Below are 25,509 nucleotides of genomic sequence, written 5' to 3'. Positions count from 1 at the left end.
GCCAAAGCAAGAAAAAAAAAAAAAAAAGCCAGAGCCTAAGATAGAGCCCTGTTCCCTTCGGCCGTCCCCCACTCTACTCCACATCAGTCATCCTCATCTGAGAAGCTCTTGGTCCTTCTTCCTGTAACACAACGCCATCGGTTCAACGTCGCCGTATCGATGCCCCCCGTCCTAGCCAGCCAGAAGTCCTCAGACAGCGACAGTGAGGTCCTCTTGTCCAAGCTTTTTTTTTTCTACCCACACACCTTCAGTCCTCATTTGTTCCCTTCCTTCAGCCATCGCAGGACCTGCGAGGCCACATGAAGAGATCCCGGTAGGAATCTACCGCGAATAAGAATGTCCCGAGCAAAACCGGGTGATGATGATGCTGCTGTGCCGCGCCAAAACACACAACCCAACCAAAAACGAGAAAGCAGGGAGTCGACCTCTTAGTAGAAGGACTCGACCATGGTCTCCTTGTTGGTAGTGTTGATGGCGCCGGGGCCCATGCCCTCGCCGAGGCGGAAGACGGATTCGATGACCGAGAGCTCCGTCGCCGTGGTGTCGAGACCTGTACAGCAGTTCCCCGTTAGCGCCCAACCGCCCCGAATCCGAGGAGCGCGCAATTGGTGTGTCAAAACTCACCAGTAACGGCCATCCAATCATTCACAACCATGCCGGCGCCGACGACGGGCGAGCCTCTGTTGACGCTGCCGGCGACCAGCGGGACCTGCAGCAAGCTCGACAGCTCGTCCTGGTCCTGGATGCTGGTCTTGGGGTGGACGATGCCGCCCTGGTTGCTCAGGCTCATGTAGCTGCCGACAAGGACATTGTCCGCGACCGTCTGGCGGAAGACCTCGACGCCGAGCGCGTCGGCGATGATCTCCTCGGTCTCGCGCTCGATGTCCGGGTGCACGAGGGCGACGTGGTCGTTGCAGCAGATGACGTTGCCCAGCGCCGACAGCCGCTCCTCGATGCGCTGGATCTTGACCGCGTCCGGGATGCTGTTGCGCAGGTGCTGCAGCTCCTGGTCCGTCGTCGACGTCGGCACCAGCAGCCCCTTGCGGTTGCCCGCCGTCAGCCGCCCCACGATGCGCGTGCCCGCGATCGTCGCGTGGCAGATGGGCACCACGTCCTGCAGCTCCGCCTCGAACACCGAGTAGAAGTTCTCCGACGCGCCGACCGCGACGAGCGCGTATGAGTTGGTGAGGGTTGAGAAGACGCCGACTCTGTGGGGGGGAAAACGGTGGTTAGCCCGAATTGTCCTGATCTGTGTGGCTGTGCAGAAGAGCGACGGTCGAGAAGAGATGGAGGGGGGAATTGAGAGCCGGCGGCGGCGGGGTATCGCGTTTTGGCAATGGGGATCCAGTGATGGAGAGAGCAAGAGCGCGTTCAAAGTGATGGCTCGCTCCATAGATGCCAGTCCAACACTATGCATATGGTGGGGTAAAAAAACAAGACGCTGGAAACAAAAGTACGCACTCGTTGGAGTTCTCGAATTGCGCGCGGACCGCCATGACTGCTTGTTCTTTCCTGGGGTTTTCCTGTGCTGGTTTGTCGGTTCGAAGTGGTTGTGGTGAGGGGTATCAACAGGCCGGGGTTTGCGAGGTGTGGTGGTGTGTGGAGGGGTAGGTAGGATTGCGGCAGAAAGGCAGGTGGTTTTCAGAAGGTTTTATGACGATTTCGCTGCTGCCGTCGCTTGTGCCCGCGCTTTTACCGGTGGTGGCGTCTGCTTACAGCGCATCCGCTAGCCTGAACAGCAAGGCCAGGCACCCGCTCCCGTCCTCGCACCTGAAGTTGGGTGAGTCACCGACCGCTGGAGACACCGTAGAAACTGTTTGTCGTGGCCCCGTGCTGCGCCCCGTGCGATGCTTTTTCCCGTGGCAGCACGACATGCGAATTTTCACCATGAGCGATCATGAATCATGCGCTTTTAGCCAAAACAGGCAACTCGCCCCCGGTCATTGGTACAGTCACCATGTCAATGCTGCACTTTTGCAGCCTTAGGCATTATTGCACTCGGGCACTTCTGACATCTCATCACTGGCCCGCGAGCACGCCTACAGCGACCGAAACGCTGGATTGGAACCAATTGCTTAAACATCGTCAACCACAGTCGAAAAGTCAACGTATTGATTGCTTGCTCCACTGCTAGTAATTGCAGGAGGAAGAAAAAACACAAACGCAAAGACCTCCTATGCCAACCAGGAGTTATGCCCGGGATCAGGCTCGCTTTGACGCAAAGAACGCCGTTCGAATGCAGACTTGTCGTTGTGCCTTCTGCAAGCACCAACGCGGAAAAGAAAACAGAAAGAAAAGAGAGAGAGAGATGAACGACGACCGAGTATCAACTAATGCCCGCTTCCTCCAAGTCATCTTTTCCCAGACCATTTTTGCCAGAATGGAAACCCCAGCCGAGTTTTTAATTACCATGGAGCTACTATTGCCCCGTCTCTTTCGATATTTCAATGTCTCTTGGGCCCCGTGTACGGCCTGAACTCCGTCCCCGGAGCAGTGTTCTTCCATCGCCTCCTACCGCCGTGGCCACCCCGGCCACCCCTCTCGCTATTCCCTCCTGCGCTTCCTCCTCCGTACTGACTCTGCTGCTGGCTGAATGCCGGTGGGTGGTGCGCCGGAGGGCTACCTGGATACGGGCTACCGAGTTGCCCACCAGGATTACCACCGCTACTGCGTCGGTCGATCGTGGCTGGCAGGATCGGCTGCCCGCCGTATTGCGTACCGTAGTGCGGTTGAGGAGGCCCCGGTGGCGGCGGAGGCCCAGGTTGTTGGTGCGGCGGGCCGCCCGGTTGCGGTGGAGCACCGTAGCCCGGCGGAGGGGGTGGATACCCTTGCGGCGGTGCGTAGATGGATTGGTACGGCGGAGGGCCTGGTGGACAATTGAAAGGCGGTGAGAAGAATGGCACGGCGCTAAGGTGGGGGTTAGGTGGAGGGTAGCTGTAGTTGTACGGACCTGGTACTGGAGGTGGCGGCACTGCTAGGTGGCCGGGTGGCGGATAGCCAGCAGGAGGTTGGGCGCGCGCGTCGTACGGCGGAGCGTAGTTCGGGTACGACTGGGGCGGTGAAGCCGCCGACTGCTGCGAGAGCCGCATCTGCGACTCCACAGTCCAGCCCTGGTGCTTCAGGAAAGCATTCTGCGGAGGGTTCGAGTCAGGCCGGAATGGAGGCGTTGGCCCATGTTGAGGTGGAACCGCCGCCCTCCATCTGTTCTGCCGCTGCTCGAGGCCCTTGTCACGGCTGTTGGACCGCTTCGGCGCCTCTATCGGTGATGCTGCTGCAGGCTGCGCACCAGGGGGCTGGGAAAGCACACTGGCTGCACCTGACGACCGTCTCGAGCTCGCAGCATCGTTGGAGACTGACGCTCTTGATGCCGGAGGCGCCATTTCTGGCCGCTCCGAGAGCCGGTCATTGATACCAGTCGCAGTCGCGGGCGGAGTGGTCCCAGAGGGACTGTCGGCTCTGCGTGGAAAGTTCGAAGGGTTTAGAATCTGTCGTATCCTTGCCAAAGGCGTCTTGTCAGCGTTCAATGGACTGGTGGGCCTTGATTTGTTGTCAATTGTGATAGTATCCCAGAACGTCTTGCGTGCAGGCGGCGCATCCGGCCTCGTTGCCTCCGTTGGCGCAGTGGTCGGACGCTGCTGCGCAACCCCGACAGAATCAAACGTCCTGTCCGGCTCAGAAAGCGTGGACATGTACGACTCATGCGCACGTTCGCTACGATCGACAGGCTGCGAAAGCTGAGTAGTCAGACCAGGTTGTGAAGAATCAGAAGGCTGACCAGAGTGCGCAGCTAGACGGGGCGGTTCGGACAGCGGAGCCGACGAAGGCTGCGCCAGTGGCTGCAGAATGGCGGGTGGCAATGCTGCAGGACTGGATGAGATGAACGTAGACATCGGTGGGGGCGCTTCATCACCCTTGTTCAAAAGATCCGTGATTCTATTCGAGGACACGCTTGGCTGCCTTAGCGGCTGCGGCTCAGCCATCGAGTGCCTCTCTGCACCATTGACGATTGGACCCTCGGGAACCCTACGCCTGGGTTCATCGGGAGTGTATGCAGACGGCACGTGCTCAACAATCAATTTTCGAGGGCTGGGGTCGCGGGTCCCGGTTCCCGCTGACATTGAGGCCGAGCCGGGCTCGATTGGCTCGAGCATATCATCCATTACCAGGGGTGCGGGAGTTGAAGTTCGGGATCGAGCAGTGGCGCGGATAGGCGTCGATCTCGCTGATTGCCCGCGCCCTCTACGACCACGGGTGGACTTCGGCGTCGACGTGGATCTGGCTTGACCGCTTCCCATCCTCGGGGTACTGATCTCAGCCGCGGGTGTACTACGAGGCGTTATGCGCTCCTCGTACTTGCGCTCCTCGACCATGGTGGGAAGAGGGGCCGGAGGCGGTGGGTTCTCAATTGCAGAGACGAGCAATTGGAGACCAGTGGCGTCCTCATTGGGCAGTGTCTTGACGACCGGCTCAGGCTTGATACCTGTCTCGACCGCATGGGCGGCGTCAGCCAGGGCGTTTGCGTTGTAGATGGCCAAAGCGTGCTCTCGACGATCTGCGTCGTATAGGGTAAAGTTCTCTCGAGTCGTGACTGCCTCTTTATCAAATTCTTCCGAGTTTTGCTCCAGGAAACCGTCCCTTTCTTTTCTTGAGAGGTCCCGGAGCTCGTGGTTTTTCCACAGCTTCTCTGTCTCGAGGTAAAACCTGCTGCGTGAATCTGATTTTGGGTCGAGGAAGCCAGTTGATCGCCATTTGTACTGCATACCACGTCGGCGAGGGATGAGTCCATCCTGTAGAATTGTTAGTTTGCTGGTCTCAACGGAGCAAAGTCCGAATGGGCATACCTCATCGTCAGTGGCATAACCATCTTGCTCTTGCTTCTCGGCTTCACGTATGATGTTCAGGATTTCGTACTGGCAGCGCAAGAAAAAGTCTTCTTGGAGGTTGTAGAACACATTCTAGAGCATCGTCAGTGACAAGGTTCGCCGAGGAATGATGGAAGCCTACTTCGTATGCTGTCTCAGCAATGTGCAGCTCTGCCGTCTTCCTGCGCTCGACGTGCTCTTGTGAGATGGCGAGCTTCCGATCCAGATAGCCAATGCGATCGGCGAGCTTGGCATCCAAGGCAGCCTTGACTATTTCGTATTGATTGCTCTGTTCGTGGGCCATTGGATCCTCCTCGACGTCGTTGATGGCACGGTCAGCAAGCTCGGCGAGGACGGGCTTCAGCACCTTGACGACAGCACGGTATGCTGTCTTCAGCTGCAACTGGCGACGAAGATCTGCCTCGACGCTGGGGTCGGCATTAGGGGCCCTTCGGCGGCCAGGCAGTCGTTTCGGCTGCTTGGCAGGACGTTCACTGCCACCCTGCTGGTCGTCCGAGAGATGGTCTCTGTCCAGCAAGCTAGTCGAGGGTGGAGTCGATGTTGCGTCCGTTTGGAAGCTTGCATGGGTCGACAGGGTCGGTCCACCTCGGCCGCCTCTGCCTCTGCCGCGGCCTCTACCCCTCCAGCCGCCGCGGGCACGCTTCCGTGGCGGCTCCGGATTCGGGTGGTTGGTAGACGGCAAAGGTGGGCCGGCATCATCGGGTGAGGAAGTGCCGTTGACGCCATTGGTGTGTGGTGGGGGTTTCAAGAGATCGTCACCGGCGGCCAAGGAGCGTTTTCTCTTATTACCGCTTTTGGAAGTGTCCAGGGGTTCCTGGTCATGGTCCTCTGACGACGTGTCCGAGTCGGGAGCACCCGGCACATCTGCATCCATCGGATCCCGGTCAGCATCGCGGCTCTGCTGCTCGGCGTCATCGGCCGAGGGCGATTCGGAAGCGTGGGCAGCGCTGGGGGCGGGTTGAGTTTGGTCAATGGCAGCAACATCGGCTTGGGGCTGGGGGTCGTTGAGAGAGCTGCGACGGCTGCCGCTGGCGTCCGAGGCGGCAGGCGAGTCAGTGCCAACAGTGGAGACGGCCTTGCCAGCAGCGCGCGTCGTCATGTGCAAAGCCTCAGTTGGGTGCCGCCTTGCTGGCTTGGAGGGCGTCAGGCTAGCGCCTCGCGTACTGGACCTGCGTAACCGCGTTTCCGGCGATGTGGCTGGCCGAGATGGGAGGCGTCAATGAAAAGTCTGCGCTGAGGGGGCTCAATATCAAGCAGAGACAAACCTTGCTTGGGCATCTCGGGGCTGCGTGAGGCCGACTTGGCGGCGCCTCGTCTGCGCTTCATGGTGGAGTGGCGGGCTGGGGTTGGATAGTTAGGGCCTGGTACGTGGTTCGTCCGCGACCATGTGAGGCGGTCGGAAACGGTGCAAACTTACGGGAAAATAAACCGAAGCGGACCGGCAGAGAGAAGCAGGCTTGGCTTGTCAGTGGCAAGATGCTGCGATCATGTGCCAGTCGGCTGCGGTGACAGGAGTGGGCGTGCGGTAGCCCTTGCCCAGCCGCCACAACGGGAATGGAAGACTACTGCAAGAAGCGCGCGACGGCTGTGGATGTCAGAAATCGGGCGAGCAAAAGCAGCAGAGCATTCGGCAGAAGGCGGGCGTTGCGAAGATGCTGCGACGGCAATTCGCTGCCGGCGGGTTATTGAGACACATGCAGCGCAATGGTCGAGCGGGTCGCGGGCCATGGCGGGGCGGCAGATTCAAGGGCGGAGAGAGCAGACTTACACGACCGCAGACGAAAGGGTAAAGAGCGGCAGGCTTTGCGGCTGGGGTGCAGGGCGGGGGCGGCGGTGGTGGTGGGCCGCCGTTGTTGTTGATGGACGCTCGAGTGAGATGCAAATGCAAAATGGTGCTCGTCTCACGAAGGGGACGGGCCGGCGACTCGACCAACAAAGCCGGGCGGGGCGGGGCGGGTTGGCGGGCAGGCACAGGCGCGGGACGGACCTCGAGGGCTTGCGATGCGGCGATGCGCTGGATGGGCCCGGCGCCTAGGTAGGGCGTGTTGTTTCTTCTATTATTCAGATGCAATGAACCTGACAACTTAGCAGCGAAGCACTCCCTCCGGGCGCCAAACCCCTTTTGCGCTAGCCAGTTCCCAAAACGTCAGGGAGAGCACGCGAAACTCGGATTTTATCCCAGCCAGCGCCCACGTCCAGCGGCCTAGGGCGCCTGGGCGGTCATGGCCGCGTGCCTGCTGCAACAGGCGGTGATGCGCCTCGAGTGCTCGACGCTGTCGTCCTTATCGGCCTGGGTGCCGTGCTCGCGTGACGGGCCGGCAAAGGCCTCGCTCGCGCGCCAGCTCCGGTAAGCACGCCCGGCTCCTTAGGAAGGCACTGCTCGCCACTCGAAGCCAGAAGTCTAGTCCCTAAGCGACTGTCGACCGCCCGGTCACTCCCAACCGCCGCGAGTCTGCGCTGCCTCCTGCGACACCACCACGACCACCGTGGGCTCGGCGACTGCTAAATCAAGCCGCCTCGCACGCCGCCGCGGCCCCCCATGGCAGACCATTTCCGCCAATATCATCCCAGGCATTCCAGCCGCCCGCCTGCTTCCACAGCCCTGCCCTGCCCTCCCGGTACGAAAACCGCAACACTTCGCGCCAAGCCTCAGGTGATTTGCCGAAGCGACCAAAATGATCTGCCGTCGCCGTCAAAAATTGACACTTGATCCCCCGGACATCCGCACGCCTGGGAATGCACAAATGCAGAGCACGCGCGTCATCATCAATCTCTCTTTTCTTTTTTGTGTTCTTCGCCCTCCTCTGTCCACTCTCCTCAATCATCTCCAGACACTGGCGTTTCTAACGTCTCTGCCTCGCACATCTGCTTGCGTGCCTCAATTTCCAGCGCAATGCCTCCCCCTTGCCCGGTCCTTCGCCCACCGCTCGCCCCATTTTGAATACAGGATCCCGGACGTCGCTCCGGGCTCCCGAACGGCCTTCATGCTTGCCAATGCCGTCATTGCAAACAACATCTCCATCGCAAACAAAGTGTCGAATCTCGGCAGCCTCTCGTGACGCGATCCACAGTGTTTCGCCTGAAACGACCCAGTTGTTCGCGCCGGATGCGCATCGCTGAAGCTGCACTGCCATTGGTGCTGATGCATCGACGCGGCAGCAACCCCGCTGCTGCAGGGAGCCGCGAGCATAAGCTGCAGCGACGACGTGACGAGCCAAGGAGCTGAGCCTGCAAACGTTAAAAATATTAATAAAGAATAAGCGCGGCCGACAATCGATAATCCGCCCGCTGCCCCGACAATCAAAACGCATGGCGCTGACTCGAACATGTACCTGCTCCTGGTGTTGACAATTGCCCGAGCACACGCAGTCAAATGTCGACGTGTGGCGTGGCAGCCGCAGTTCGACGCCCTTACAGACGGTGTTTTCGATGCACCAATAATAATTCCCATGTCTCTCGGCCTGATAAGCAGCCAATAATCAGGTGTTACTCACAAACGCCCATGGTTGCACCACCTGCATTATTGAAGTAAGGCGCAGGGATTGTATACCAAACAAACGCGCCCTCCCGTATGCGGAAACGCCATCTACGGTATGCTCTCTCTTGCGATATCAGTCTTTGGAAATAGTCCTCGAAGCCGACCCTCGCAGCGCTACAATACGCAACATTTGAAATCTTTGGCACTGCATGGTTGTCATGTTTTCCTCCTTTTTCTATCCGGGGTTTGCAGATACCCCAACCACAGCGGGTGACAGAATCTTTGAGCCTTCTGAGCTCGACCGACAACGCTACCACTCCTCTAAGGGTAGCTGAATCCAATCTCCAGACGTAGATGCGAGTCTTGAATGCGCGCAAAATCGTCCAGACAATAATATATTCGATTACCTACATAACGAAGGTGCAATGTTTCTACCAGGCCGACGCGGGTAGGCTGAATTCTTGTCACCCGCCGTGCAACCACGTTTACGACTTGCGCAAAGAAAGACAGAAGAAGAGAGGGCAAATGCAGGACGTCTCCAGCACAATCAATGCCTCATCATCAGCATAACTCAGATAAAAGATATCGTCACGAAACACACTCCACTTCCTGCAACGCCCAAAGCGAAACCCTGGGCTACACCAGACCAGAGCCAACCAAGCAAACAGCAAACAACAGCAGCAGCATCTCCCGCCACACCACGCCACACCACGCCACGCCACGCCACACCACACCCAAACCACCGTCTCGTCACCAGCAAACGGCGTCCTTCAAAACAAGCTCCCTCCCATCCTTCGGCCCGACCCACGCCCACAAGGAACAAGAACCTTCCCTCCTTCCCCCCCTTACCAGCCCCCAGCAAGAGAAAAGGGGGGAGGGGGGAAGGAAGTGGGGATGCGCGCGCCTCACTTTAAACACACCGACTGCCTTATGTACCTCGACCACCATACCCACCCACTAACAAAAAAGATCAGACAGCAGACAGGGCCGCCGCCGCCGCCGCCGCCGCCGGCCCCCACGTGTCTGAAGAACAAACGGCACCTAGCAACTCCACTTTTTAGAATTCAAGCTTACTTCTTTGCCTGGTTGCCTGAAAGGGGAGGGAGGGAGGGAGGGGGGTCCCTAAGTCCAACGTCCATGCTTCTTCTTCCCACGATGATGAAAGGCAAAGTTTCACCATCATCGCAGGAAAGGGGAAAAAAAAAAGGTAGAAGGAAAAAAAATTAATCCCGACGCTGCTAGTGGTGGGGAAAAAAAGGATTTGTGTTTGACGATGAAACGAAGAAACGAACGGCGCCTTGAATGTCGAAGATGAGATGATCGAAACCATGTCGTCCACCCCTCCCTCCCTCCCTCCCCTCCATCCCATACATCCACCATCATGATGAAACTTCAGGGTCCGTCCGGCCCGGTTTCGGAAGTGAGAAATGGTGAGATCCTCCCCAACGTTCACGCCCCCGGCCCGGGCGAACGAACGTTTCAAAGAAGGGGGGGGGGGGGGGGGGGGAAAGGGTTGACCGTCACAAAATGCCCGTTTCACTTGCAGATCCACGATAGATAAGCAGACAGCAGACAAGGGACAAGCAAACCCGCGTGTGCAGCCAAGAGAGAGAGAGAGAGAGAGTGAAGAATTCGGAGTCATTCTGTTTAAATTTTTTTCTTCTAGAACGATGCTATGCTCCAAGGAAGATTTGCTTTGGCTCGGTTCGGTTCGGATCGTCGCCTATACTTTCGCCTGCCCGCCTGCGTTTAACACCACCTATAATAAATCGCCGTTCCTTTCCCCCCAATCCCCCCAATCAAATTGTTCCCCGTTCGCGCCAATGACATATAGATAACCTAGAGGGGACGCCCACCCCCAAAAAAAGGGGGATCAGACACGCACAAAAATAACAACAAAACCCCACTTCATAGCCAGCCTTCCATAAGACATTACGGTCGTTGCAGCCCGGCTGTGGATAAAAGGCGATAAAAAAAAAAACGATGATGCTTTCCGCTTCGCAAGTGACAAGCGCCTCGCAAATGAAAGACTCTTTTCCTTTCTCTCTCTCTCTCTCTGCTTCTCTCTTCACCACCTCAGATCGCCATGGATACAATGAGGGGGGGAGGGAGAGAGCGAAAGACGATGCGCGCCAACAATCGCCACCGACCAAAAAAAAAAAAAAAAGGAGGGTATCAGGTACACACCAACAACAACAACAACAACAACAACAACAACAAGAAGAAGCAGACCAAAAAAAGAAAAACAAACGTGAACCTTTCCCCATCTCCACATCTCCAACACCAACCTAATTCTCCCCCCCATCCTTATGCAAGCTAACCTTCCTCAAGCTAGCCGAGCTCACGCGCGGGCTATCGCCGTTGCTGAAGATGAAGTCCGGGACGGGCGGCGTGATCTCGCGGGCGGGCGGGCTGGGGCTGCGCAGGCTGCGCATCGACGCGTTGCTGCGGATGCTGTGGGCGCCCGCGCCGGCGGCGTCGAAGTACGTGCCGGCCGCTGAACTCGCTCCACGGGTGCGGCTGTTGGCGCGCGAGCGCGACGGGCGCGCGATGACCTGGCCGCTGAAGGGGCTGGCGACGACGACGGTGCCGGGCGAGGCTGCGGGCGGCGGGTGCGGGCTGTCGGAGCGGAAGAGCGGGTGCACGTTGGCGTCCTCGACGCCGTGGATCGTCGTTATCGACCCGGTCGGCGTCGAGGGCCGCGAGCTGTGCGGGCTGCCAGCGCCGGCCATGAAGGCGGGCGCCGGTGCGGGCAGGTCGTCGAGGTTGAGTTCGAGGGTCGGGGGGAAGGGTCCGTCGAGGGCGCGGGCCGGCGAGACGGGGCGGCTGCCCGGGATGGGGTCGAGGCGGGTGCCGCCTCGTCCGGGGCCGAGGACCCGGAGCAGGTCTTGTTGCAGGACGTCGGCGGATTGCGTGGCGATGTCGCGCGCCTGCTGGTCGACGCTGGACGTGTCCCAGCTCTCGAAGCCGTCGGACGGGGCGATGGAGTTTGTGCGTGTCGTGGTGCCCGAGTAGAAGCTTCCGGATTTGCGGAGGGAAGAGGTTCTCGAGAGGAGGCGCGTGCGGGAGGTGATGGGTCGGACGACCTGTTGGAGAGAGGACCTCCAGGAGTTGCGAGACAGCGTATCGCTTGAGAAGGTCGGTGACGCGAGGTCTCCACCGGGCTGCTCACCCTTGAGCTCGATCATCATCGGCGGCGCTTGATCCCGCATCTCCTGGCTCCGGTTTTCGGTTGAGGAGCGGCTCAGGTTCATGTCTGAGGCCAGAGGCAGCCATCGCACTGCGGCGACGATGAAGATGACCTGAGTCAACGTGGAGAGGGCCCACACTGCAAATTTGCCTGCCATGAAGTCGCCCGAGGCTCCGGAGTCCTCTGGCTTGACATGGTTGACGTGAGATTGGGCCAGGCCGTATGTAACCACCGTGAGGAGGCTTGCGAGGAACAAGGGGACGGAGTAAAGGGACAGAAGGACTCTTCGGCTCTTTGCCGAGCTGTACCACCGCTCGTCCCCCCTCCACACGACCTGTATTAAGAATAACACTAACGCTGCAAGGGCAGCGACGTTGAGAAGAACAGAAATTATCGCCAAAGCGCGGAACGATAGTGAGGCAAGGGAAGCAGCCGTTAGCGCGGAAAACACAACAGTGATGATGGTGAGTATCGTGGCCGCCAGCGCCAATGTGGAGAGGGTGAGGCGGCGCGAGGAGGGCTCGCTTCTCGAAGCCATGGATTTCCTTAGAGAGCGAGAGTCGATGGTGGAGAGGGACATTTTGTAATAGTGGGCCGTGGTGGCGGCGAACCCCAGTGATTTAGGTTTTGCGATTTGGAAGGATCCTGGTTGAGGGGGTCGGAAATGCGTTGGAGCCTGATGAGGCTGTTGAGCGCTGACCAAGGGGGTTGGCAGCGTAGCGAGCGTCGATGGAAGTGGAGAGGGTCAAGTCGTCAGGCCATGGACTGAGACATCAGGTTCTCGCCACAGGAGGAATAACGCTGGGGAGGGGCCGGCTCTTGAAAGTTGGGCTGGTGCGGCAATAAGCAAGTGATGGGCGTACAGGCGCGGTTGAGAGACAGGGAAGAGGATGCTGTGGCCGGGCGGTGAGGGGCGGTCCAAGGTTATGGTTTCGAGTAGAGATCGGAAGCGCTCCCCGGGCTATAGCGTAGCAATTGCAGGCGGGCGTGTCTGTGCACTTGAAGCTGGGTCCTGGGGCAAGGCGACGCAGGTATAAAGCGAGTGACTGGCGATGGCCGTAGGGGGAACGAGAGTCGAGGAGGCGGCCGGGCTGGAGGGGGACGGCGCGCTGATGGTATATCTGGGCCACTCGGGAGCGTCGGAGCCGGGGCTAGTTTCGAAAATTCGTGATGCAGTCCGTGGCTGTCTTGCTCAGCCTCTGGAATCGCGGGATCTCTGTGATCTACACTGCGGTGAGGGGACCCGGGGGGCTGGGAACGAGCAGCTGCAGAGAGAGAGAGCAGGACGACCAACGACGAGGGGGTATTGGCAACGGCGGGCAACGGCGTGTGGGGACCTCAGGGAATAAATAGAACCTGGCGCGGTAGGGCTCGAGTGGTGGGCGCCGGTAGGGACAGGCCTGCACGCGGGCGGCGGGCATCTTGCCAATCCTTGATCTTGCACATCCTTGATGCGCGACATGCATCCGGGCTGGCGCGGAGAAGCTGGGCGGTGGCCTGGGAAATTGCTGCTCGCCATGACGGCAATGCGAGCGCTGGCGCGGGACAGCGGGCAGCACGGTGGCATCGGCGAGCACCCGGTACTCCTGGGCCACCGGCCGCTGCGACCCTACGCAGGTACGGTTCGGGAGGCCCAATTTTCTGTGGCCGTTAGTTACGTGCATCCAATGGCGTACAAGCCCGCCGGCCGCTCGAAACGATGGCCGACGGGGCGTGGAACGCGGCCAGAACGGGGACCCCCCCGCAGCGGGCCCGTTGGCAGCCTGGCACCTGGCGTTCGGATCCCTCGTCATCTCCGTGCGCCAAACCAGACGTCAAACAGCCCGCGCTGTTTACTGGCAAGCACGCGACAGCGCCCGGTCAACAAACACGCTGCGCTCGCCGCCGGTGCTGTGCGGGCTAGCGCCCCCCGGGTGCGAGCTGAGGCTGCGCGGCGCTGCACAGAGTCGGGTTGCCCCCAGTCGCGGCGTAGGACAAGCGCACTCGACAGCGCCCCGTGGCACGCATACATGCGCGTGGCCGCCAATGGCAGCGTGGCCTGCGCCTGTGTCGGGCGACGCGTGAATGCCGTCGGCTCGTGGGTGAGGTGAGCAGCGTGCCATGGCCAAGAGCCCGACGAGCGCCCCGGTCGAGGCGGATGCTGCCTGTGCGCAGCGCATCTGCCCTACCGCGCTGTGATGAAGGAGGCTTGTCAGCAGCGCGCGGAGACGTGCGGTTCGGGAGCGCTCACTTGCGGGTCCAGCCTGCGCACCCGTCGCGCCGACAGCCTTCGGTCGGCTCTCGCTTAATCGGCCGTTCTCCGTAGGCGCGGCCTCACTCAGCAGCCTAGCCGCAGGCCTGCGCCCTCTGCTAGGCGTGAAGCATTCGTGCAGTTGTCTTGCATCCTCCTTGCCGCACCTGCGCCTCAAGACCCATCACGTCACCAATCGCGCGCGCGCTGCCGTCTCCGCATGGTGTTTTGGCCTTCAGCGTTTCGGTTGTTGTTTCTTTGCTGCTCTTGCTGCGGCAGCCGCCATCTGGACTCCAGGAGGTGAAGCCAAAGCAACAAGGCTAGAGGCAGCAGGTTCCGCGAAGCGGTGAATGATGGAGGAGAAGCCGATTCGAAGGCTCATCCGGAGCGTGGTGCGGATCGCGGAACCTCGAGCGTGCGTAGCACAGCAGCGAGCGTGATGGGGGAGGCGTGTACCGACTACGGAGCAATGGCAGCCTAGCTGCGGTTTGCTTTCCCAACAAACTCGCCAAGACTTGCCGCGGTCCAGTGTCGCCGCCTCTCGCGGTGGCTCGTACTGTAATCGTGCCTACCTCATTGCCTCACCTCACCCAAACCCCATCAACGCCTGCGGACCCCGTTGAAAACTCTGCATCGCGTTTGCGCACCTGCAGGAGTCGTCATTGTCCGACGCGATCAAAAGCCCGGCATCTGCCTCTTCTTCGCCGCCACCCCACACCCGCAGTTGCCAACCCCGCCGCTATCGTCACCATGAAGCTCACCTTCAAGGTATGCTTGATCCCATCAGCCTCGCCCGGCCTCGTGCTAATTCCCACGCGCAGGACCTCAAGCAGCAAAAGTTCGTCATCGAGGCAGAGCCCTCTGAGACGGTGCGCCACCCCGCGCGCCCCGCCGCGCTGCCCACCAAACGCTCGCCCGCGTACTGATTGCTACTGCTCTTAGATTGCCGATGTCAAGGCCAAGATCTCCGCCGAGAAGGGCTGGGAAGCGGACAAGCAGAAGCTTATCTACTCGGGTAAGCTCTAATGGCGCTGCGCGACGTTTGAGACGGGTGACTAACGTTGGGCACAGGCAAGATCCTCCAGGATGACAAGACGGTAGAATCGTACAACATCGAGGAGAAGGGCTTCATTGTTTGCATGATCCAGAAGGTTCGTTTGCCAAACGAGGGCTCTGCGTTCACGGGCCCAAATGCTCACCTTTAGCGTAGCCGAAGCCCCAGCCCACCGCATCCGCCAGCAAGGCCGCTCCCTCGACCCCAGCTCGCGAGCCCGCTCAGGCTTCCACTCCGTCCGCTCCTGCGCAGTCGTCCGCTCCCGCATCCGATGTCCCCGCTACCCCCTCTCCCGCGCCCGCCGCGCCCCAGGCTGCTGGTGGTGACCCGCAGTTCAACAACCCTTCATCCTTGACCATGGGCCCCGAGAGAGAGGCGGCAATTGCGAACATGGAGAGCATGGGCTTCCCGCGTGCAGACATCGATCGCGCCATGAGGGCGGCGTACTTCAACCCTGACCGCGCTGTTGAGTACCTGTTGACCGGGATCCCCGAGAGCGCTCTGCGTGATGCTCCGGCCCAGCAGGGTGGCGCTCCCGCACCGGCCGCGGGCGCGGGCGCAGGTGCACAGACCGCTGCTCCCCAAGCCGCCTCCGGCGGAGAAGAGCCCGTCAACCTATTCGAGGCGGCAGCGGGTGCAGGTGGTCGCGGCGGTGCTGGCGCGCGGGGAGCTCCAGCTGGTGCCGGTGCCGGTGCCGGTGCTGGCGCAGGTGCTGCTGCTGCCGCCGCGGCCGCCGGTGCTGGTGCCGGTGACCTCGACTTCCTTCGCAACAACCCTCAGTTCCAGCAGCTCCGCCAGCTTGTGCAACAACAACCTCACATGCTCGAGCCCATCCTGCAGCAGGTTGGGCAGGGTAACCCTGGGTTGGCCCAGCTGATTGCGGACCACCCGGAGCAGTTCCTCAGCCTCCTGAGCGAGGACCACGACGACGACACGCCTCTTCCGCCGGGTGCGCAAGTTGTCAGCATCACGGAGGAGGAGAGCGAGGCGATCGACAGGGTATGTATTGGATTTGCCCCTTGGCCGGATCGGGAAGCTAACAGCAAGGTAGTTGTGCCGCCTTGGGTTCGAGAGGGATCTTGTGGTGCAGGCCTACTTCGCGTGCGACAAGAACGAGGAGCTGGCGGCAAATTTCCTGTTCGACCAGCCGGAGGATGACGACCAGCAGTAGGGTACAGGTTAGCGACAGCAGCTTGTCACTTTCAGTTCTAAATCGGCTTTACGACATGGACGAACATTCATAGTCTCGGGGCATGCCCGAACTAGCTTCTCCTTTGCTGCGGCGTCTTGCATAACTGAGCGCAACAGCACCCTGCCCAATCCCACTTCTCTCTCTCTGGCTCTCTCTCTCTCTCATATAATACGCCGTTCGTCTTCAACCCCACGTTTCCGTAGCCCACTGCTCCGTGATCCTTGGCAGGTGGCAGGGAGCAGCTGATTCAGTTGGGCGATGTAGGGGTCATCTGTGCGTTGTTCCCACTCCCACTCCCACTCCAACCCCCCCTTTCAAGTTCAACCGGCGAGACTGCTGCTCTCTCATTTCGACACCCTGGCACTTCCAAGTTCCTTGCTTCGCACGGCGATATCCCGGAATGTAGATAGGTAGCTCTCGGTCGGAATTGAAAACGTGTGTGCATTGAAACCAAATCTCTCTCTTTCCCTTTCATCATCATCATCACCACGTTTTTGTGAGTAGTGCTGTATATCTGCTGCAGCAGTCATTTGGGCACTTTTCCTTCTCTTTCTTTCTCTCTCTCTCTCTCTCGGAGATGGGCACTTGGTACCACGCAGCCTTTGCACACGTACGTACATCCGTGCGGTGACCCTTTACTCTCTCTCTCTCTCTTTCTCTCTTTCTCTCACGCGTCCTAGCTTTCTTCCTTCCTTCCTTCCTTCCTTCTTTCATCTCACGTGGGCAGGCAGGCACGCTCGGGTCACCATAATGCCCCGCCCCGCTCCCGCGCGCTGTTAGATTTTCCTTCCTCTTCTCTTCTTCTTCCAGAAAGTGTAGATCACGCACGGCGCCGCGCGGATCCTCCTCTTTAGGGGGTTGGGTGGGGTGGTTGTTCGGCTGGTTCGCGTTCGCGTTTTTTCGCGTTCGCCTCGCCTCGCGCGCAAAGGGGATGGAAGGGAAGGGAAGGGAAGGACGGAACGGAACCAACGCGGATGATATGATTTGGTTTGATTTGATCTACAGACAGCTCCTCTCTCCCCTCTCCCCCTCTTCTTCCCGGTTAAACCTGATCAGGAAGGGGAGGGGGAGGGAGGGGGGGTGTTCGGCGCGGTGAAGCGCGTTGGGCAGGCAGGCACGGAAAAGTTGAGACTGTGACAGACAGACAGACAGGCAGATGGTGGGTGGAAAGCCGGGCTGGGCTGGGCTGGGCTGGGTTGGGGCTGAAACAATCAGGGGAGCTGGAGCTTTGTCCTTGGTGTGTTGGGTTGGGTTGCTGGGCGCTGGGCGCTGCTGGGCTGGTTGGTTTGGTAAGGGGGGGGGGGGGGAGCCGGGACCGTCATCTCGCCTCGTCTCGTCTCGTCTCGGCTCGGCTTGGTGCTGTGTTCTATCTCACTCTCTTCTCATCTCATCACAGACACGGTCGTTGGGCGTTGTCGTCGTCGTCGTCGTCGTCGGCTTTTTTGTTTGTGATGAGCAGTGGGGTGGGTGATTGATGAGCGGAGGGGTATGTGGCATGTGTGGGCGGAAAGGGCCGGCGTCGGAGATCTCGGGGACGGGACGTGTCAGTGCTTCTCTCTCTTTGCGTTTGCGTTTGTGTGATGAGGAGGGTGGTACTGGTGATGATGACAGGGGGCGGAGGTTTGGTGTTGGTGTGGGTGATGATGCTGGTCTGTGGTGTGGGAGCTTTGACGAGAAGCACACCCGTGCGGATTATTTCGCGTGGTGCTGTGGAATCCTTGGTGCGAAAGTCTATACTGCTGCTAACTACACGAACGAACGAACAGAAGCACAGACGTGAGGCTCCGCCATCGCCGTCGTCGTCGTCGTCGTCGTCACGCGTCGTCGATGTCGATTGTCGATTATTGGCCATGATGTGGAACGGCGCGGCTCGGGTGGCTCAGCTGTCACTAGGAGCTCTAGTTTAGTGCGCGGCTGCTATTCTCCCAAAGTGGACCACCGGTCAAGTTATAGCGCACTAAAGGCGTTTGCCGTTGGGGCTCAAGGCTTTCGCGCTGTGGCTTTTGTGGCAGTTCCCCGCCCGTGTTCTTATTGCAGTTGTTCTCATGTGCCTTGCATGCATGCATGCATTCACAATCTCCGAGATCCAAATCTTCCTTGCACAAATCGGTACAGGGTTCGGAGAGCAGAGTCCACAGCGGCTGCTGCATTCTTGGGTTGAGTAATCGATTACGTTTGAGATGTGAGGTCGCAAAGTGAGACAGGAGGACAGGTCACATGTTACATGTCACCACCCATTTGCTCCCAAACACCACAACTGAATACTACCATCTCTCTTCCTCTCTCCACGTCTCGGGCGACTGCCGCGGACATTGCTCCTGGCGTTGAGTCCTTGGATCTCTCGCCCACCCCCCTGCACGGGCGTGTGCTTTTGCGATTGACGAGCTCGAGATCAACAGGGCTGGCCCTAAGCGACTCTTCGTCAGCAAATGCTGATCACGATGCCCGCCTCAAACGTTCTGGAACGTCGCAGCTCGGACAGCCCGCTGGCTCCCGCGTCTTGCCTTATTATCGCTCTCGTTTGCGGCCTAGCGCTCTTTTCCTGTTCGCCATCCGCACGCATCGAGTAAGGAACAACGAACGAGCTTTTCCGTCGGCTACTTGCCGGCCGTGGTGATGTCATCTGTTTAATCTATGTGCTGTTCGACGACTCTCGGAAAAGCTTGGTGAGAGGCCTGACTAGCTAGCACTGCTTTACTCCACATTGCGGGCTCGTCTACGGACATTGCTACCGACGGACGCTACGACGTCACTCTTTCCCATGTGCCGCGCTTGGGCTGCCGTCGTCGGAAGCAGCCGGCCGACCGCTGTCCCGGTTGAATACGACCATTTATTTTTTCTTTCCCTCCTCCCCTTTGGTCTCGGCCTTGTGCTCATTTGTGGACCTGCTCGCTCGCGCGTAGAGCGCGGTATTATTGCAGTCGTCTCCTGCGGTGGGTCTTGCTGATGGTGCCAATGTAACATGGCCTGGACGACGACGGGCCGAGAGGTCTCTCTTCTCGCGGCCGAAAAGCAATCGTGTGGGTAGGCTTCAGTTGTTTTCGCAGCTGCGACCCGTTGGAAGAAGAAGCATGTAGAGGTACCTTGTGTTCTTACAGCTATGTTGAACACGTTCCTATTATCTCGTGATAGTGCTACTGTCTTCTCTCTTTCTCCCTCTCTGCCTTCTCTTCCATCACCTACCTCTTCGGATCCACGTACGTACCACAACATTCTACTTGTCGCTCGTACCAATTCTTCCGCCCCCGCCCGCCAAAACGCGGGCTGCCAGACAGACAGACAGGCGGGCAGGTAAACGCTGTCGGCCAATCCATCCGCCACGCCACGCCTCCACCAACGAACACCCCCCATCCATCATCATCATCATCATCTTTTTCCCCTTTCCCCTGCCCGTCCGTCACCAACAGCCAGTAAAATCCCTCCGACAGACACGCGTCACTTTCGCGTTTTCTCTCATTTCCACTACACGTACCATACACACACACACACACACACACACACACACGATGCCCGTTGACATTTCTCCGGTCCGCGCTATCGACGGGCCGGGGGCGAGCGAGCGGAAATAAAAGCAACGCGCGCGGCTGAGCTGCGCGGCTAGGTAGCGGAACGGCTCCTACGGCCATGGGTGGATGATGGTAGGCAGGTACGTAGGCAGGTAAGTGATAGCCCTCCCCCCCTGCGTGCACAATGCGCCGTCGCGGGCGGAGGCGGCGGCGGCGTATGGAGACGACAGACGGGAGGAGCTACGTATTAGGCCGGATGAGGCAAGCTGCTGTAGGTCGCAGGAGGGATTGATTGCACGGGCGGTCATTTTTCGGCCAGCCATGTGGGTGCCGGGACAGCGGCTACGGGTTGCTTTTTGCTGGTACGCCGGCGAAGTGTTAGCGTACCGGGTTTCGGTTGCGGGGCGGGGCGGTGCTATTTTTTCTGCCCATGGACGGACGGACTGCGGGTGCTGATTGGTCGGGGGGTTGGAGATTGGAGATTGGGGGAGGTCGATGGCTTGGGGATCGAGCGGGGGTGGGAGCGCTGGTGGTGGTGGTGGTGGTGGTGGTAGAAGTGGGGCGGGGGGCGGGGGGCGGGGGGCGGACTGGCTGGCTGGTTGGTGGTGATGGCGGAGTGAAAGACTGGGTGGATGTATGGGTCTGCGGGCTGTGTGGTCCCTTCTTGGTGGCTTTGGCGTTGAGGCAGTGTTAGATGCGGCTGTGTTCGTGGCCGGTGAATCGGGCAGTGATTGGAGGATGATGCGTTTCTCATGGATGAATGGTTGGCCTAAAGCGGAATGTTTGGTGGTTGGACGTTGGAAATTATAGACCGGAGACGTGAGTGGCCACACGTCTCTGTCAGGAAATTGTTGCAAGCCAATCAATGAATTGTAGCTCATTGGATCTTTTGCTAATTTGCTCGAGCTCGTTGCTTCCATGGTTCAGATCTTTGCTAGATGATTACGCGCTTCCTGCCTACCCTTATGAACTCGTATCATTTAAATTCCTCCGTTCAATGTACGTCATTTTCTTCAGCCTCGTCCCCGACATCTCGTATCCTGGGTATGCTGATTTTTGCGTTTTCGAAGGATTCAGGGGAATGCCTCGCATCTGTTCAACACTTTGGCGCGACATCACTGCATGTTGACGACTCTGTAATGGAAGAACTCGATTTCAAAGTCGGAATATAGTGACAGTTGAATACACTAAAGTAAAGATCCGAACTAAGAATGACCCGCAAGAGTTCCGCTGTCAGATGTTTGCTCTGGACTGCCCTCTTCCTCCCACTGCTTAACCACCTCACGATTCATGATTCCAGAGACGTAGCTGTCGCAAATCGAAACGTAGGATCCTTCAACTCGGGCGAGGAGGAGAAAGGCTCGCTGCTCAGCTCATATGCCCGGGGCTCGCTTCCCTAGCCGCCATGTCCCCCATCTGGCCATATCATTTCCTCATTCCGCTCTTTTCCACATGGACATGCAAAGTTTCCGCCCCCTCCCCCGACGCCGGATGTCCGGCATAAAGGAAAAAGTCGGTATCGGTTCCGAGGCGGGCGAGACGTTGCACGCGTACCAGGGCGTTGATATATATATATACCTCGGCAACGAATGGCCCTTTGGCCGGACGCTACAAGGCGAGTGCCCGACCTATAAGACGATGCCAGCCAGACGAAGCACCGCCTCGCCGGCTTTTGTGACCCATGTCCATGTGCTGCTTTCTTTTCTGACCGCGCCATTTCGGATGATGATGATGATGATGATGATGATGATGATGATGATGCAGAGTAGTATTTGTCGGTCTAGAGCGATAGTTGTCTTTGGTAGTTCGAGTCAGCTCATGACGCAAGGCTCGCGGCTGAGTGCTTGCGACCTGTTAAAAGCGCGAGACACAGCTTGCATCGTAGTGGAACACGGCCTCGAAAACGTACGTGCCTTTGCGTTGACTAGGCGCATTAAGCCCGTTGGGGACTCAAATCTAAACAACAGCACCATAAGCAGATAGCGGAGGACAGTGCGAACAGTCGAGCTGAAGAAGAGGCGAGTGGCCGAGAAAGATATCTTAATAGTATCAAGTCATGGCGGGTTACAAACTACACATGCCGGTGGATGTGTCGTGTCGGTGGATGGATCGCGCCGACTACATACTGAGGAGATAGTACATACAACAAGCAAAGGACAAATCCAAAAGGCAGCAAGTCCATCAACGGTCACATACATACCCATCGCCGTCCACAGCCCTCGACAGATCTCTCCTCCACGGCAGATGGCAGAAAATCCGAGCCCGCCCCCCGCCGAGGACGCCACACACTTCCTTCCTACGTAGGCAGCTAAATCCGCCGATTCGATCCGACCGACCACCTACACAAAAAGCCTACAAACAACATCTCCGTCGTGACCGCACCCCCACTGTGGTCCCCATATCCCCAACTGGTAGGCAGTAGTATCAACAGTAACCAAAAAAGAGAGCCATGAATTCCATCTCTATATCGGTCCGGTCTCTTGTGTTGTAATAATAAAAAAGGAACCTAACCGCAGCACCCCCACCGCCCGCTACGACGCGAGCAGCTTTCCCGAAACCACCATACCATACCATACCATACCATGCCGTATCATGCATGTCATGCCAGCCAAGTATATCCGCGGACCAGATGTACCAAATGCACCCGCAACCACCTTTCGCGCGTGCAAGCAAGCAAGCCAGCCAACCGCCCGCGAAAACGCGGTGCCCATGACCGGGTATAGACAGAGACCGGCGAGGGACGCCCCGCCCCGTATGGGCATTCCGACCCCCCGAGGAACCAGAAGAAGCCGCGGGCTGGAAGAAACCCCCCCCCCCGGTCCAAGCAAGAAAATCATAAGAGACGAAAGAAGTCAGGCAGGTAGGCAGCAGACACGAACGCTTTAAGCAAGCAAGCATCCGCGTCCGGCCGCCCCCCCGTGGCCCCCTCTCCCTTCCGACCCCCCATTCACCATCATCCCCTCCTCCACCGTCCCCCGCCATCTACTTTCCCGTTCTCCCTCTCCACCATCAGTGCCTCCCGCTCGCGCCTGAATGAAAACCTTCTCTCAAGTTGGACTCCGTTTTTCTCTCTCTCAAGTTAAGCCTGCCTCGACTGACTGACTGAAGGAAAACGACCGGGCGGGCAATCATGCTCGAGAGATCCAAGTCGCCAGAACCAGGTCTTGCCAAGCATAAACGGTTGTGTGTGTTATACCAAGCCCGCATTCGCTCCAGCGCCGCCCGGGCCCGGGCCCGGGCCCGGTCCGATTGGTGCCTGTGCCTCCTCCTTCGACCCGCCGCTCCTCCACCAGTCGAAGCCGGCGCCCGTCAGATCGGCCTCTGGCACGATGCCCTCGGGGACGGCGTCGGGCGCGGTGCCTTCGGGCCACTGGTAGTCTCTCCAGCGGCGGTCGCCGGCCATGAAGCGATTGCCGCCCGTCCGGACCCACGCGCTGACATCTTCCCACCACTTCGCCTCCTCGAGGTATGCGACGACCTGTCTCAGCACGTCCGTCTGCATCTGGGCCGGCTTGCCCTCGAACTCCTCGACCTGGACGAGGTTGTGCGGCTCGGTGGCGGCCTTGAGCGCGCTGTCGTCGATGAGCAGCGTGTTGTGCTGGCCGAACCGGTTCGTCTCGTGCGTGCGGCTGTAGTTGTGCCGCGGGTGCCACCGCTCCGCGTCCGCCCGCGCCCACGCCTTGCCCAGCGTCTTGTACACCTGCACCTTCTCGTTGTACTCGCGCGCCGTCAGCCCCAGCGTGTCGCGGCCCCACTCGGCCGCGAGGCAGTCGCGCGTCGTCGGCGCGAACAGCTGCGCGCACATCTTGCTGACGTTCTCCGGCCGCGCCGACGACCAGACCATGACGCGGTGGTTGGCGAGGAGGTAGTCGAGGAACGCTTGGACGTAGGGCCGGCAGACGATCTTGGACGAGCGCTTGCGGTTGGGCCGGTGGACGAGCGTGCCGTTGAGGTCGATGATGACGAGCAGCGTGTGCGGTTTCTTGATGAGCCGCCTTGGCTCTAGAGACGCCTGGCTGATGTACTCTTCCGTGGGTTTCGGCTTGAGTGGGCCTAGCCTCCTCTTCAACGGGGAGCCCGACCGTGACCGCCGGCCGTTGTTGGGCGATGGTGACTTCATCTGCTGCCGCAGGCTGTCGTCCATGCCGTGTCCGAATGCCATCGCCGCCGCCTCACCAGCGCCCTTCGCGGCGAGCCTATTAGAGCGGCGTGTCGGCTCGCTACCACCTACCTTCACCCCTCCGTCGCTGTTGTCACTCACATCCTCCGGGCCTGCCCGACCGCCGCCATAGTTTCCAGCCTTGGAGGCATAGCCGCGGTTCGGGGCACTGTAACGTTTGTCAACATGCCAATTGTGACCTTGATAAGAGTGCTGTACTGACGCCATAGGCGCGAACGGAGTGAAGCTGTTGGTGTGGCCGTGGATGTAGCGCAGGCCGCTCGAGCTTTGGAAAGCTGGGTTGTAGTAGCCCGGCTGGTAGCCGATGTTTGGCTGCTGTTGTTGCAGCAGATATGGGTTCCAAGCGGGGAATTGGCCAAACGGCTGGCTGGGGAAGAAGTTTTGTTGCTGTTGCAGGTAGGCGCTCGTGCTGTCGCCGAACGCGCCGGGCCACGCTGCCGACGAATCTGTACCTGCTGCTATGCGATCATTAGAGGCATAAGCATGTGACCCGCTACCGTTCAAACCACCATCGGCCTCGTTGCTCTGGTCCACCGAGTAGTCTGCGGCTCCATCGGTTGCACCTTTGAACGTGTTCCAATCCCACGTGGCATTCTGCAGGTTGTATCCGAACGGGTTGTCGGCTCCAGATGCAGCTGCATGACCAGGCGCACCACTACCGCCCGTCTGTCCCCAATACTGCGACGGCTGCGACGGTGAAGCATCACCGCCCCTGGGCGCCGCCGGCGGATGCGGCTGAGGCTGCGGCCACGACGACGCCGACGCCATAGCCTTAGGACCAGTCGGCGCTCCCAACGGCGGGGCATTCATCCTCGCCGCTCTAGGCTGCGTCGGCGCGCCAGGCGGAGGGCCACCACCATTGCCGTCCTGAAGAGCAACGCCGCCTTGCTGCTGCTGCGCCGCGGCGGGTCGCCGTGCCAGCGATGCCCTCCTATTACTACCACCGGGCCCTCCCGCACGCGCGTGATGCGCAGCTTCCGCCTCACTTCCGCTCTGCTGTAGGTGAACCCCGTCGAGTACGTCCAGCAGCGGTTGTCCTACGAAATTGCCGTCGCCGCCATGGCGGCGCTGGCTCGGCGGCACGTGGTCCTCCTCCTCACCATGTAGCAACAGGTGTCCATGTCCCGCATTGGCGGCGGCGGCGAAGTGGTCGGTGGTGGTGATGACGTCTTCGGTTCCCTCGGCGAAGTTGCGCGGCGCATATCCACCGCCATCATTGTGTCCGTCCAATGCCGCCTGCTGTTGTAGCTGCTGCTTCTTCGCGACACGGCGCTCGTAGGCCCTCTGCTGTTTCTTGCTTCTCCTGCTCTGGCCATTCTGCTGTTGCTGTTGTGGCGCGGAGGCGGGAGCGACGGGCGCTTGCGGAGGAGGGAAAGGCGCTTGGGTCGAGGAGGGAGCGGTTGATCGGATGAACGGTGGTTGGCCGCCGGCGGTGGCGGGGGTTGTGGGCGCCGTTGCCTGTTGTTGCTGTTGCTGTTGCTTCAGCTTCTTCGCGTTCTTTTTCTTCCCCATCTGCGCGTCAAGATGCTGGTTAGTTTCAGTGGAAGAGTTGGCGGAGCTGAGGTGAGTGGTGTAGAGGTTGTGGTGGGGTGCAAAGTGTGGAGCAGCAAGGCTGGCGGAGGTGTTTGCGGAGGTTGAGGTGCAGTACCGTGCGGTAGGAAATCTCGAGGTTTCCATGGACGGCGAAGAGGCTGGGAGCGGTCGAGTAGTAGCAACGGGGAATTGGGACTGCAGCAGCAGGTGAGCGCTTCAGGTGAGGAGGCAGCACAGGAAGGCTGCGGACGCTTCTTCTAAAG

At 59.5% G+C, this 25,509-nt stretch overlaps 5 protein-coding genes across 5 annotated transcripts; 1 reads left to right on the top strand and 4 right to left on the bottom strand.

The window, feature by feature from the left end:
* Positions 1-428: 428 nt before the first annotated feature.
* Positions 429-1,496, bottom strand: TIF6 (Eukaryotic translation initiation factor 6; the record flags this gene model as incomplete). The annotated part of the gene is made up of 3 exons (XM_066778166.1): positions 429-550; positions 625-1,208; positions 1,462-1,496. The coding sequence occupies 3 exons, from the start codon at positions 1,494-1,496 to the stop codon at positions 429-431; spliced, it is 741 nt and encodes a 246-aa protein (XP_066632261.1).
* Positions 1,497-3,933: 2,437 nt separating this feature from the next.
* Positions 3,934-6,209, bottom strand: SLS55_006736 (uncharacterized protein; the record flags this gene model as incomplete). Its single annotated transcript, XM_066778165.1, has 6 exons — positions 3,934-3,965; positions 4,028-4,086; positions 4,354-4,787; positions 4,842-4,955; positions 5,005-6,011; positions 6,149-6,209. 6 exons carry the CDS (start codon positions 6,207-6,209, stop codon positions 3,934-3,936), a joined length of 1,707 nt encoding a protein of 568 aa, XP_066632260.1.
* Positions 6,210-10,649: 4,440 nt separating this feature from the next.
* Positions 10,650-12,131, bottom strand: SLS55_006735 (uncharacterized protein; the record flags this gene model as incomplete). The annotated part of the gene is made up of 2 exons (XM_066778164.1): positions 10,650-11,885; positions 12,006-12,131. The coding sequence occupies 2 exons, from the start codon at positions 12,129-12,131 to the stop codon at positions 10,650-10,652; spliced, it is 1,362 nt and encodes a 453-aa protein (XP_066632259.1).
* A 2,400-nt stretch (positions 12,132-14,531) lies between these two features.
* RAD23 (UV excision repair protein rad23) lies at positions 14,532-16,006 on the top strand (the record flags this gene model as incomplete). The annotated part of the gene is made up of 6 exons (XM_066778163.1): positions 14,532-14,549; positions 14,603-14,650; positions 14,724-14,796; positions 14,853-14,932; positions 14,992-15,834; positions 15,887-16,006. 6 exons carry the CDS (start codon positions 14,532-14,534, stop codon positions 16,004-16,006), a joined length of 1,182 nt encoding a protein of 393 aa, XP_066632258.1.
* Positions 16,007-22,723: 6,717 nt separating this feature from the next.
* SLS55_006733 (uncharacterized protein) lies at positions 22,724-25,225 on the bottom strand (the record flags this gene model as incomplete). Its single annotated transcript, XM_066778162.1, has 1 exon — positions 22,724-25,225. The coding sequence occupies one exon, from the start codon at positions 25,223-25,225 to the stop codon at positions 22,724-22,726; it is 2,502 nt and encodes an 833-aa protein (XP_066632257.1).
* Between the last annotated feature and the right edge of the window lie 284 nt (positions 25,226-25,509).

Source organism: Diplodia seriata, assembly GCF_021436955.1.
Source record: "Diplodia seriata strain FDS-637 chromosome Unknown scaffold_6, whole genome shotgun sequence".
In the NCBI taxonomy this organism is placed as follows: Eukaryota; Fungi; Ascomycota; class Dothideomycetes; order Botryosphaeriales; family Botryosphaeriaceae; genus Diplodia; species Diplodia seriata.
The sequence above is the reverse complement of the archived record's forward strand: the minus strand, read 5'-3'. Positions and strand labels throughout refer to the sequence as shown.